The sequence below is a fragment of the Labrus bergylta genome, chromosome 4 (genome assembly GCF_963930695.1).
Source record: "Labrus bergylta chromosome 4, fLabBer1.1, whole genome shotgun sequence".
Classification (NCBI taxonomy): Eukaryota; Metazoa; Chordata; class Actinopteri; order Labriformes; family Labridae; genus Labrus; species Labrus bergylta.
In genome coordinates this window covers 10431058-10445824 of record NC_089198.1, presented here as the reverse complement: position 1 = coordinate 10445824, position 14767 = coordinate 10431058, and the positions used below count along the sequence as shown (strand labels likewise).

Genomic DNA, 14767 nt, shown 5'->3' with positions numbered 1-14767 from the left:
AACGATTAGTCGTTGGAAACGCGGCCTGAGTCCGAGTTTTGGAACCGCCTTGCTTGATTTTCCCACGACTGCCAGAGTTGGATCTTTTCCTTTATTTAAGGAAGTGTGTGTGTGTGTGTGTCTCTGTCTCTTTTCTTTGTGAGTACGAGTGCATTCATGGACGTTAATGTGCAAAGAGTGAGAGAGTCTTCTTTTTGCAGGTTGTTTAAACTTGACCATTCCTAATAGTGTATCTATGCGTGTATTTTTAAATGTGCTTGTTTGTTTGCCACCAGGCTCCGTACATGTGTTTCTACTTCATCGAGTGTGCATGAACTTTGAATAGTGAAAATGTGTGTGTGTGTGTCTCTCCTGCCATGTTTCGTGGCCTTTGTGTCAGTGTCTGTACATTCAAGGCCATTGACCCATACGCCTCCTCTCCTCGGCCCCCGGGTGACTCAGATATGGGCGTCTACTCACGGAGTACATGGCCTTGACCATCCGGGTTGCCGTGGAGACATCAGCCGCCTCCTCCTCCAGGCTGTGGGTCTCTTTGTTGACCGTCTCCACCTTGATGTCTGGTTTACCGAGGGTGACACCCCGTCGGCCTGGAAGAGAAACAACAACCTCAGGTCATGCTGTACGTCCATGTCAGGATAAATGATTGATTAATTTCTCAGCCTTGTTAAAGAGGCAATCAAAACAACAAAAGCAACATTTTTCTGTGTCTAGTGCTGCCTTAAAACTGTGAATTATCTCTCATTTCTGTTATTGATATTAGTTTCATCAATTTGGCGAGCTGGCAGCCTCAAAAGGTAGGCAGAGGTAACATTTGAAAACGTCTGGATATTATGAAGATGAAGATTTTGTAGCCGATCTTATGACTGTATTAGACAATTTCTAATTCACAATTTTCAGCTGGTATCTCCTCACAAGCCACAAGCTCCACTTTCTGTGTGTGCTGAAATAACTTGTGGTGTTTGCACTCAACGCTGGCTCTTTCCTGTAAATGGGAAACCAACATAATGGCTCAGAAAAAAGCTCATAAATTCCCAAAGACTTTTTTCGACCAACTGTGTCGTTTGCCAAGATACGCTGCTGTTTTTTGTTTTTTTTGGTTAGCTATAGAGTTGTTGAGTAGTGCTTTTTGGAGCTGCTGTGCTGGCTCTGGGGAGCTGCATCATCCTTTATGCTTGTTAACTTTAGGGAAAGATTGACAACCCAAAACCTTGCTTACGTTTTAGTAAATCTTGGCGCATTTCCTGGTCCAACATTTCCTCTTGGATTATCATCACCTGTGCTTGTTGCACACCTACACAGATCCCTTATTTTCCCCCCACTATACACTGTGTTTGTCTTTGTACCAAGTGTTGAAAAGTGAAGCAAATGTGAAGTGAAAAAACTGTAGTTTCTGAAGTATCCACTTGAGGTTTTCTCCCAACAAATCAAGATATCCCCACTGGAGGCCCAAAATGTCCATTTTTACAGCATTAAAAAAAAAACATGTTTACCGCCTGAGCCAAAAAAAAGTTTTGGTCTCTATAGCTCATTTCTTTATTCACAAAAACTGGAGGTGTGTTCGTGAGTTTTTATAAGTCATCCGTTTTTGTTTTGTCCTATTAAGGCTAAGAGATAAATAACGTATGTGACCTCAAACTGTCGGATTTGTGTTGTTTTCATCCTTTGTAATTTGCTAGCTAGACGTTGTTTCAACAAACAAGATAATAATTTCACCTGCTACTACTCCACCTCTTTGCCTGCTTCTAGATTAGCCAAAAGTTAGATGGAGTCGACACTTCCAATATGGGGACCGCCACCGTTGGGCTTCATAATGCCACTTAAGAAAGTAATGTGTGATGTCACTGGGACGACGTCCATGTTTTGTATTCAGTCTAGGCTTTGTACTAGTTTAGCAGTTTTTTAATCCTTCTGGATCCTGTTCTTGTCTGTATTTGAGGCTCAGATTTGTCTGGTAACATGACTCTGTTAGTTTTGGCTTTAGCTTAATCTCCTTGTATCTGTCTGTACAACGTTTGCCAGCTGTTTTATAGCCACCATTATACCAACAATGAGCAAACACTTTAAGATTCTTTAAGTTGTCTTACAGAAACCGTACACACTGTGTTATGTCACTGAACAGCTGACTTCCAAAGATTCAAACACTTCTTAGACAAATTCCAGTTTTTTCTGTCATGACTTGTTACTGCGCTGTAAAGTGCAGGCACATTCATATGTTTGTCTCATATTTGAACGAGTGCCAGAGTCACTTTAACTTAAAAGTCACGACAGCAATCTTATTAACCTTGTAATGTGACACAAGTCTGAATTGAGTGCTGTCAAATTAACATAAAGGCTGCAGCAGCACAAGGTTAAATATGCACAGGTAGAGATTAAACAAGTTTAATGTCATTTCATTAAAAGGGGTTTCATTTAAATTAGTCACACAGTCTTCCACATCACGGCCCCCGAATGAGGCTTTTGGGGCATAAAAACTGGTTTAGCTCTGGGTTAAACGCTGCCCCATGTAACCTATAGCGATAACACTCCCAGCTTTAGCGGATCTATCCTCAGCACCAGTGAAGTCAATATTTGTCAACATAAACAACAATCTCCCAAAAGCAGAAACCTCAAAGGAGAAAGACTGAAGTCTCGTGCTGTCTGGAGTTGAATCGCACGACAAATGAGAGACGGCTTATCTGGAGCCACAACAACGTTTGTTTGAGTTTCTATTTCAGCATGATATCTTCTCTGTTGTGTGTGTTATCAGCTTTAAAGCAGAAAAAAATATACTCTTATCCCTCGAAAATCCCTCTGGGGAACTCTGCCAGTCACCTTCATTGTCTTTCCCGATTCTGTGTTTTGCAAAAAGGAACGGTTGAAAAACTAAACAACTTAAAGGCACCACATGTTCTCTTCCTCTCTCTGGTTTTGCTTAAGAGCGGCTTGAGCTCATAAATGCTAATTGGATTGCCTCAGGCTGTATAAATAACATATAGGAATTCATAATTCAAACACTATTCACCCTTAAATGCTGTTGTCGCCGCTTTGTTATGTATGTGCTTTATCTAGTGTAGGAGCGGAACATAAATACGATTTATTTTGAAAAATCATCACACAATTGCATGTCAGTCGACTGAAAAGAGCGACATGCAGTGGGCGTTTTACGGCAGTTTGCCATGTTGTATGAATATTCATTAATCTCATTTGAATAAAAAGCTATAACGCTGGCGTGTGTTCCTTTCTTCAGACGTGGAGAGTGACAGATTGGAAGAGTGGAAGAAAGAGAGAAAGGAAGACTGACAGACACATACAGTAAAAACGTATGTGTGTGTGTGTGTGTGTGTGTGTGTGTGTGTGTGTGTACTCCTACAAATGCACACATTAGGGAACCAGTGTGTGCACTCACTGCCTTTGCGTTGGCGGTAGAGGAAGAAGGCGACCGCCAGCAGGAACATAAGCAGCAGAATTGAGGAGCCCACCGTACCACCGGCGATAATTCCCACCGGAACAATATCTGAAACAAACACAAGCGGGGAAAAAAAAAAAAGGTCGGGGGGTTGAGGGACAGCTGCTGCCTCATTGTAACAGAAACCTGTGCAGTTTAAGCATAAATCCTGTTGTGTCCTACAGTAGCTTAATGTTGGATCTCTGAGGGCTGCTTATGTTGATAAGGCATGCAACTCAGACAGGGGATAAAAACACTGTTAGTGTACATGGAGGTACAAATCCACACTCTCTCCCTCCCTCTCTCTCTCTCTCTCTCTCTCTCTCTCTCTCTCTCTCTCTGTGTGAGATGTTTCGGTAGATTTTGTGAAGCCTGCGAAATCTGACAGCTGAAAGAATAAGAGGCAGATAAGACTGACAGAGCATGAAGAAATCATTTTCTCAATGTAATGTGACACAGCAAGCTCTCAAAATAAAACGCGGAGCCAGCCAGGATGGACTCATAACACTCTTATCTCTCCTGTGTGTCCTCCGGCTGAGGCCACCGCCAAACAGCTTTGCTCAAGGGTACTTCAGCTTGTAACGGAGAGGAGAGCATAAAGCGCACACACACACACACACACACACACACACACACATACACACACACACACACACACATTAAAGAGACAGTGAGAAAGTTACAATGTAAACTTTTATTCAAAGAAAAAAAGTGTTTTGTGTAAAAAAAAAAAAAAAAAAAAAAATGCTTTAATCCCAAATTTTCTTTTCTTGTGTTTTGCAGAGATATTTTTTAAAGCTGCTGGGAGGAGTTTTTAACTGCTTATGAAACTGGCTGAAATTAAAACCAGCGCCTCTATATGAGCTACAAAAGCAAACCAGACCATAAGCTAGTAGAAGGATTATTTCTTTACTTATTATTAATGTCTGCTACGTCTGACACCGGGTAGGTGTCAGGTGAGTAGATTAGCAGCTCGCTGAGGAAAAAAACGTATTTACATTTTCGACAGAGAAGAAAAAAAGTTGAGTGATACATTTGACTAAAAGCAGGATGAGATGTTTTGTCAGAAAGCATTACTTACACATTTAAAGGACAATATCAGTTAATAAGATGTACTACTTTGTCAACAGGGGGGCGCCAAAATCGACTCGAAATGAAGGTTTCCCACTGTTCCAGTAGCTTTATAGGAAATTCTTAAACTTGCTTTCTTAACATCCATGTGAGCTGGCCTGTTAAAGTTGTCTTCTCCTCTCGTGTGTTGTACTCTGTGCGTACTTCATGGTACTTCCAAACTGGAAAAATGTATTCCATATCTTTCAGAATACTGCAAACTTTACTTTATACTTTATTTCAGCCTTGTAGGTCCGTATCATCATAAACCGTAAGCAAATAATCTTTGCACGGGCATTCTTCTTACATTTGTTTTTCAATGACTAAAGGCTGCCTGTAAGAGTCCTCAGTGCCACCTTTTCTGGATTAGTAGAAGCAATCATGGCTGTATTAGGAGGTCTGGGAACTGTGTGGGGAGTCTTCCTAACTACTAATGTTTCCCCCACAGGTTCAGCATGACTGCAACAGAAATATCCCCAAGACTCAGAAAATATGCAAAGAGCTCAACAAGAATCGTCAGTCTTAATATTTTCAACTACACAAAACACTTAAACGTCTGACTTTAATCTTTCTCAAAGCCTAGGAAAGAATTTTTATTTGCAGGGCAACAAATGAAACCAGAAAAAGTTTCTCTGGATGAGCACCTTTCATCGGAGTTAACAGAAAACATCTGGGAGTCTTGTATCCTGTTCTCATAATCACATCCATGCATTTAAAAAAAAAAAACCTTGGCTACAACCTGACAGTACCTGGGACAAACATCTTTTCCACTTCAGAATGAAGTAACAAACGATGAAACTGTTTCCGTTACTTTGGAGGCAAGAGCAAAGTTTGAGCAACTGAAATCCACAATCTCTAACATTTCTTTTTCATTTCACCCTTCATTTGTCACATTTCCGTACCTGTCTCCTCCAGGGTGATGATCATAGTGCCGGGTCCAAACGAGTTCCAGGCGGTGCAGTTGTAAGGCGAGTGGAAGTCCGACTCCATGACGTTGTTGATGGTGAGGGTGGAGAGGACGGCCCCGCCCTGGGATGGAGGCTTACTCTGCTCCACCGTGTACCTCTCCATCAGGGTGCCCTTCTCCTTCTCCCACACGTTCTCCTTCCACGCCCAAACCTGAAACACACATTTCAAGGGGGATCATTAGCCTTCACGTGTGTCAAATTTGTTTAAAGCCTTATTGGGATGACTAACACATGTATATGAAATCACAGTAACTCAAACCTGGGTCTTTTTTGTTACTTAATTTAAATTTTCATAAACTAAAAAAGGTATGAAAAATTTGGTATTACCTCAAAGGTCACATATGATTCAGAATACACGTTACCTTGGTTTTTGAACGCTAACGTGTCACTAGTCTGCTCCACTTTTCAGAAAATGTGTGCTCAAACAGGCCGTTTGGAGATTTTCCCTTTGTGACATCACAAAGGGCAGTAACCCCTCCCCCATGTGGGGACACTCCCACAACTAGGTGTTTGGGTGTGTGAACTAGTGCCGTAAAGCTGTGTGCACTTTTGGTGAGTTGCTTCTTGATTTGTTTGATTCTGTTTTTTTGTTTCTGAATGGTAAGTTTGGCTCTAACACAATGATTGTGCAACACACAATTAAATACTTTTTATTTGTATTTTAAGCCTGGAAGAGACAGCAGGAAGATGTCTTTTATTTACACTTCAATTATTTCGATGCATTTTATTGTAATTCTTAATAATTTGACATTCATCTGTGGCTATTTGTATGTGTTGTACATTCTGTAAGAAGTGGAACATGAAGTTATGAACACATATATAAATCAACTGTTCGGAAGCACTCTGTATGCAAAACTTGCTCCAATCCTCCCTCTGTGTGATCCGCTACTTTAAAGGATTGCATTAAAATGGAAAAGTAAGTCTGCGTCAGTGTAGGATTAAGTCGAGATCAAAGGCTTGCCACATCAGTACTCTAAAACATTAGTAAATCTATAAATCTGTCGCTAATCAACACAGCAGGCCGAATCCTTCAAGGCGATATAAGCCCTGTATGAAGACGCAACTTTCAATATGTTTATTTGTGTGATTTTTATCCAAACTCCTCTATTTACTGCTGCAATCTCTCGCTTTCCCCTCGGGGATCAATAATGCTAATTTCCCTTTATCTTATCTTCTGTTGTATTAACCAGAGTGACTCACACACACACACACACACACACACACACACACACACACACACACTCACATATAATCAAAGGTAAATGTTCAGCAAACAGATGGGTCGTTGTTAAGAGAGGTTAAGCGAGTCTGTGCAGGAAATACATTTGAAGAAAAACTGATTATTTTTATCCTCACACCATGGTAACTACTCGGTTTTTTTTTCACTCCTGGTGGGGTTCACACCTAATTACAATTCCTGCAGCAGCTTTTAAAGGCGAGTCAGAGAAAGAGATATTTCACAAATATATCAGAGAACACACAGAGCAGCAAAGAGTGTAACAAGGGCGATAAAAACTCAAGTGGTTTCCTCTACTTAAAATCCGCTGTGGTGGCAATTTGAGGATATTAAATATGGAGCGTGGCGATATCAAATATACATAGAGCCATATGTCAGGCTAATGTTCCTTTTAACCTGATTTTAAAAAAGTTAAAAAAGGTGAATGTGACCAAGAGTGGATGAGGACAGAATACAAAGAGCCCAACTCTGATGTTTATTTCCCCTCTACAACAATCTTTTTCCTGCTCCGTCTTCAAAATCCAAACTGCCACTTTAAAAAAAAATCTCCATCTTCCTGCTGTCTTTATTGCTTTTTCTCAAAATAATTTTGTTGCGGCACCTTCTGTTTCTCTTTTTCAATCTCTCATTGCCTCTTTTACACACGCACACACACAGGCACACACACACACAGGCACACAGCATCATACTCCATATTTTATAAGTCTTTGTGTCTCTGCATTAAGCCAGGACTATAATGTCATATCACATTATACGCTCGGAGCTCTCTGCCACTGCGGCAGGGGGCTGAAGCTTCTAAAAGCTCTGATTTCTGTCATGTCGGCGCTGCACAATTGGATAATTGACGCTGAAAGGTACAGAATTTTACCCTCCCTCCATCTCTCTGCCTCTCGTTTCAATCTGTTTCACCCTCACACTCGTTCCAGCCTTCAAACTCAAATGTCCTTACTGGATTTATTTCCATTTTCCGCCTCATAATTGTGATTTATGAGAATTCTGCTATTACCCTCTTTTCAAAGGTTTATATCACACACACACACCAAACTAGTCGTTTTGTATCTAATGTAATGCAGGGAAAGATAAGGAGGACTGAAAACACAGCATAGTGCTGCAGCGGCTGCACATTCAGGAGTATATTCCATTACACTTTGCTGCTGAGGCAATCTGTGTGAACACTTCCCTGTCAAGAAAAGATGGCCACCACTTGGAAAGGGTTCACTGAATTGGAACAGTTCGGCTGGTTGGTGCAATTTATACGAAAATCAAGACGGCATGGATTGTGCACTGAACCTTTCATGTTGAAAAGTAACAGTTAGTGGTTTTTAAAGTCACCATATGTAACTTATTATAGAAATTTCTGATGGCAATTTATGTTGAAAGCTGATGCAATCTGAGAACCTTAAAAGCTTTGTTCAAGAGCGACCTGACACAAATAGTTTGAGGGGAGAAAAGCATTACTCTCTGATTATGGATTTACATTTTTTTCACAGACAGAGCACTCGTTTGTCAGAACCAGCAATAAGAGCGGAGAGACACAGGTTTGGTTGTAAAGGTCACAAGTCAAGAAATGTTTGGAAACACTGATTTAAACTGTCTGTGAAGGACAGGTACTGATCAACAAGACGGGGATCTCGCACGTCTTACAATAGAGAGAGTGACTACTTTTTTATTACCACTGTAACTTTTGCTGCTTTGCTAAAGTGCTCATGATGGATAGGCCGGATCTTTGTAATATAGCAATGTTAACAAGGTCTTTTTACCTGCTCTTTTGTAATGTTAACAGACAAAGAGGAAGGTATTTTTACCTGCTTTTTGTAAAGTGTCTTGAGATAACACTTGTTATGAGTTGACGCTATACAAAATAAATTGAATTGAATTGAATTAAAAAAGAAGTACCTCCATCTACCTGGTTATTAATTACTGACTTGAGTCTGTTTTACACTTTACACTAGAAAATGAGTTCACTAAGTGGCAGAATTTGTCAACACGGATAGCTAGATCAACAATTCGGTCAGTTTGCCGGACTGATCTAGTTAAATGGAGGAACTGTATGCTGGACCCAAATGGTTGGGAGACATATGGAGGTACGCCGGACTCATCGGTTGTCTTCTAAGGCCTGAGCTAAGACACATGTTTTAGGTTTCTTAAAGCAAAGAACATAAAAGCCATGTAATAAAAGAGGTTTGGATGCAGTAATTAGAGTCTTAAAAAGTAGTATGGGAGGCAGAGTCTTCAACTTTTACTCTTCTCCCTTGTTGAACCAGTTATAGGCTTGGTTCTGAGGGGGTCTGTAAGACAACCTAGAATGACAGCTTTCATTTGTGCCCTAAGATTACAGTTACGGCTGGCTCAGGCTTGGACCAGCTCCTCGTTATGCTGCTATAGGCTTTAGTCTAACATTAGACTTGCTACCCCAAGCTCCTGCCCACCCCTCTATCTGTGTGCATTTATGTCCCGTTGAAGCAATACTAGCTTTGACATTTGTGTGGGTTTTGTCGGTCCTTGCGTGACAGACCAGGTAATCATATTTCAATAATTAGATTTTCTTTTCCACTCATCAGTAACATATATTACAAGAAACAATTAAAAGTTCGCATCCTGGACTATTCTCACATGAAACAGCTGTAATGCTTAATTAGAATAACAAGTCATTCTTTATTAATCCCACTGAGGGAAATTACTTTTACACTCTGTTATTAAGACATGCTACATACACATATGTGCACATGGAGCAGGGTCTCATGAACATGCATTAATGGGGAAATGTCGTTGTGAGGCGCTACACATGAAGGAGCGCCCGAGCAGTTAGGGGTTCGGTGCTTTGCTCAAGGGCGCCTTGGCAGTGCTCAGGAAGAGAACTTGGAAACCCTCCAGCTACCAGACCAACTTCAAGACTTAGTCCGCAACAGGACTTAAACTGGCGAGCCTCTGGATCCCAACCCAGGTCCCTACAGACTGAGCTACTGCTGCCCCCCCCCCCCCCCAGATAACTACCTCATGGTAACAGTCCTCAATTTCTGCTATCTGCTGAACTTCAACATTTCATGGATCATTTTGTGCATTTCTGTCATGTCATCCAACACACAATAGCAGCTGATTTTGAAGAGTCACTCTTGAGCCTTTCACCGGAGGGAGAACAGATCCTTCACACACACTAGTCACAAAATCGGAGGTCCATGCCACTCGGGGCCGATCGTTTGGATAGAAAGGGAGTAAAAATCATTTTGTTTTCAGGGTGGAAAAGGAGCTGCTCTTATCAGGATTCTGTTTGAGGAAAAGATGCAATCTGAAAAAGGTCGAGCACTTCTGCAGCAGATTACAACTTCCAAACCCGGACTTACAATCTTATCAGGTGGGGGGGTGCTGGCGATGTAACACTTGATCTCTCCTCTCTCCCCTCTGACAGCGTACTGGACTGGATCACTGGAGATGATTGGAGGGCCTGAAGACAACATGAAGACGTGACAATTATTACAACCAATAACGTAGGGTAGGAGAAATACACAAGCCCTAAACTTAACAAAACAACAAGTCATTAACCTTTTAAAACTGAATCTACGGACCACCATTCTTTACATGATTAGCTTTGTGAAGTTTGAGTCCTCTACATCATCATAGAAGCTTACAATTTTTGCAATATTAAGCAAGTGAAAGGTGTGTTCATTGGTGCTAGTTTAGCAGCTTAAAAAGACGTCAATCAGACCTTTTTAGATTGGTCTATGAAGAGCTAAAGTAGAATTCATTCAAAGGAAGCAGGCCATCTGGGAATGAGATCGACTTTTTTTTTAATTGTCAACTTAAAGAAAGAACATCTCTTTTTCTTCTTCTTTGATCAACATGACAATGTAGGATATATCAAGAGCTACGACAGCTTTTGCTCACTTATTAATCAGCCATTATTAGATGGCTTAAGAAATAGTTTGAGCACGCCTAACCTCAACTGAATATATTTCTGTATTGTTCAGATTTGACTGTGCTGCAGCTATTAACAGATGATTTCTAGTGCAAAGAAAAAATGTCTTAAAAATCGTGTGTCCCAGTTGCCATTAAATATCATAATCAGAGAGGATACTTTAAAATCAGCCATACTGCACAACCCACTTTATATTTCAAATTAACACCCCTTTGTGTTCACTTTAAGAACCTGGTAATTTCTTTGATAAAGCTCCAAATATGCCTGTTTTTCTATTCCTCTTTCACTATGTATATGTTGTGTTTCAAAGTGTGTTCCATTGTTTTAAATGTGTCACCTTATCTTTTAATCTGCATACATTTGCACTTTCTAGTCAACGACAAATCTCTGTTTGTACATGCATGTAGACGGTAAAAAAATGTTCTATTATAAACCAGAAATCAAAACCTACCACAGTAATATACACAAGGACTCGGGTTAAGGTCTTGTGTCAGGTATTGTATAAAGTCAGCATGAGAACTCAGAAAAGAGCAAACCCAAAGGGTGTTTTTTATGCCTCAACACAGACAATATGTGCAGTCAGTCTTGAGGACGTCATAAGTGCTTCCCTTTCAAATAAAATGCTAACTTATTGTCTGCCTTGGAATGAGCAGTCACTAGCTCATCTCGCCTTCAGGAACCTTAAATTCCACAAGGCTGGTCCAATGAATGTCCCTGCCCTCTTTCTGGTGTCGGACACCTTATCAGTGGACGAAGATTTAAGAACTTTATATTTGTGCTCCGTTTTGGTCCTTGGGTTAGAGTGAATCACATTGATTTATTAAGTACTTGATGGTGTCTTTGGGGAAGTCTTTGTCTTTGGAACTATTTAGGCTTATAGAAGTATTTGTTGAGTTTGGGTCAGGCTTGAGTTGGAATGAGTCAGGCCAGGTTGACAGTAATACAAGACGGGTGCCATGATCTACTTCATGAGGTTTAGATACATGCATGTGATTATTTTATACAAACACATAACTTAGGTGTGTAGAGTTTTTAAGTCATCTTCCATGTAGCAGCTTAGCTGTGGGTATAACTCCTCTAGATGTTACACTTTTTCTTGAGTCAGTATTTTCATTGATAGTAGAGTAATTATGAAGTAACTAACCGTTGACAGTGAGTGTAACCTCCGTCTCTCCCACTCCGATGCGGGGCACGATGGCCTTGCAGACATACTGGCCTGCATCCGACTGGCTCACTGACTTCAGATAGAGCTGGTTGTTGTTGCTGAGCACCTGCACACACACACACACACACACACATTACACAAGTTTAAGTATGCATAAAGAGCGGGAGAGTAGATCTGTGAGACGGAGAGCAGAGACAGACAGAGAGATGTTCAAAAAAAGAGGGGGATGAGAGGGAGGATGAGAGGGAGGAGGAGAGGGAGGGAGGGAGATCTATATTTAATTCATAAAACATGTTGATTTACTCAGCAGGCTCCATTAGTTTTTTTTTTCCTGGAGCTTTTCTTCACTTGTTAGCCATGAATTAAAGATTTAAGATATGAAGACTGAGTCTCTCTTCTAATCGTCTGCTTTGCAAACTGAGCAAACATTTATGCAGTCTGGCTCTCAGATATTAATATAGGTTGGAATTGGGGGTTTTACCCTCATATATCGTGTGTTCTGAATTTTAATATTTGATGGGTTTGTAAAATAAAAACTTCACACGTGACTTTGAGGTCACATGTCAGGCAAAGGTTGGATGGCTCCTTCTCACCATGTTGGAGCCCTTCTTGGTCCAGGTGAGGGTGAGAGGGGGGTTGCCGGACCACTTGCAGTTCAAAGTGACGTCAGAGTCCACGTCCACAGTGACCGGTCTGGGCTCCACAACCAGTATCGGGCCAACTGAAGGTGACAAGAGTGAGAGAGACAAACTGTGGTTGGAAAGAAATAAATGATTGAAACTCAAAACAGATAAAGTGGAGACAGAAGTCTATTTTCCTACTAGAACACCACAAATCTACAACGATTAAAAATACATTTTGCCCCAAATTTAGTGAGGAACTTATCCGAGAGGAACTTTTCAAACTCCGGCGAGAGATGTTTCAGTGTAGTACATTTCCCCCCCCTCCTCTGTTGACTCTATATTCTGTGCTGACATGATTTTTCATTGTCTTATCCAGGAGGCAACCTCAAATTCTGAAAAATGAAACTGATGCAGAAGTGCAAAAAGAAAGGTGCAGTTCCTAAAGTGTCCACTAGAGGCTGGCTGCAAAAGCCAAGGATTCCCAATCAAATCCCATACTAATACAGTCTAAAGCTCATTTCAAGATTTGTAAATACTATAGGGGGGTATTTATATTTTACTCTACGTTTTTTTTAAAGTGCAGATTCGCTTTTCATTCATTTGTACATTTAGGGGCGTGGCTAAGTTGACTGACAGGTGTGCATATTGTGGTATTAGGTGTGCTTTCCTAAAGCTCTGTTAAAGTGAAATAGACTGGAATGACAGCTGATGCAGTGACCAACTAAAGCTCATTTTATTCTTCACACCACACGAGTACTGTAACTAAACAAACGCCGTGTGGCTCTTAAAACAAACACTGATACATTTCGCTGCTGGAACACAACATTAACAGAAAGTCTGACTCAGCTCAGGAGGGTTTTTACAGACTACTCACAGTGCACGTCCACCAAGATGCTGACGTTGGTGCTTCCCACGGCGTTGAACACTTGACAGGAGACGGGCTCGGTGAAGAAGGAGTGATCGGCCGTGGTGACAAACACACTCTCTCTGGCGCCCTCCAGCAGCACGCCACCTTTCGCCCACCTGACAAGAGGAACACATTTCACAAATATTCAAGTATTATTTCAGTCTGACAGAGACGCATCTCTGGAGCATGATGGGCTTTAATCGCTCTCTGGAGGTGATCCAAATGTTAGATCCCCACTAGGAGACAATGAGTGTCTCTATATTATCAATTAAAGCTGTTAAACTAACATTCAGAAAGTGCTGATGTCAAAAGCTGCAGGAGTGATGCAAGTGGAAGAAATAAATCTATCTTAATTTCTGTCAGGGATTCTCCATCTCGCCAGATATATAGCTCAAAATCATTCAAGCATATTGCACATCTGCCATCAGATGACATTCTCATATACACTCAATAGGCTCCGCGCTTAAGTACCTGGCAGAGCTCCCACACCGGGACCCTCCGGTGGAGTCTCAGATTAAAACCACTGACGACTTAAAGCCTTAGCATTTAGCAATTTCCCTGCCTCAGTGCTGTCACTTTAGATAAAAGTCAATGTTTAATTGAACAATTGTTCAATACTTTCACCAATTCTGTTCTGCAAGCAGAAATTACGATTCAGGAGCAGCTCCAGGTGGTGGTTACAAGAAGATTGGAATAGATGAAAGTAAATCTATCGGCATTAAACACAAGTGCAGTCTGGCTCCTGAAGTTGGAATTAATGTAACATGGGCGCTGAAGAACACTGACCACAAATCAGAGAGTCTATCACACTCGGAGGTGGTGGTGAAACAAGTAAGCAGACGTTTACAGTTTGAAGACATCAAAGGGGAAACTCTGAGATTCTTACCTGGGCTCTATTTTCTTTAATTTGATCACATAGTGGAGACTTAATAATGATCAGATTAAAAAAAAAGATTAAAAAAAAAGTGTTTGCAACCAAAAGCGAAGTCAAAGTTTTTACAGGCATTTCTGTTCGGGACCTAAAGACAATTTCTACCTAAATCTTAAAAAGAGTAAATTTCCAACCCTAATGTGCAAACAAAGGTTGGTTTTGGCACTAACAGAATCAAATTGGGATTCAATGTTAGTCTGACAACATGACTGAAAGGAACAAAATGGATGTTTTTATTTTCTGCCTTTGTGAAGCACTTTGTAACTTTGATTTAGAACAGTGCTCGATTATTGCAGTTTATTGTTTATTGTATCGTACTGATAAAGAAATAGACCCTTTTTTGTAAAGGTCAGATTTGGTTTAATCAAGAAACAGCCCGTATAATGTTGTCTGTAAAGCTTCAAGACAAAAACAGCAACTTTTCCACCCGCGACATGAGAAGAACTGCTTTACTGCTGCATCAACTAAGTCAATCAACTTGGTTTTAAT

General features: G+C 40.8%; 1 protein-coding gene across 1 annotated transcript in view; it reads right to left on the bottom strand.

The window, feature by feature from the left end:
- kirrel1b (kirre like nephrin family adhesion molecule 1b) overlaps window positions 1-14767 on the bottom strand; it is a 100200-nt gene that overhangs the window by 9612 nt on the left and 75821 nt on the right. The window contains exons 7-13 of the mRNA XM_065953684.1: window positions 13315-13463; window positions 12411-12538; window positions 11797-11923; window positions 10081-10181; window positions 5437-5653; window positions 3386-3493; window positions 460-587 (exon numbers count right to left, since the gene is read on the bottom strand). Of these exons, the coding sequence (XP_065809756.1) occupies window positions 460-587; window positions 3386-3493; window positions 5437-5653; window positions 10081-10181; window positions 11797-11923; window positions 12411-12538; window positions 13315-13463 (958 nt within the window). The remainder of the gene's footprint in view (window positions 1-459; window positions 588-3385; window positions 3494-5436; window positions 5654-10080; window positions 10182-11796; window positions 11924-12410; window positions 12539-13314; window positions 13464-14767) is intronic.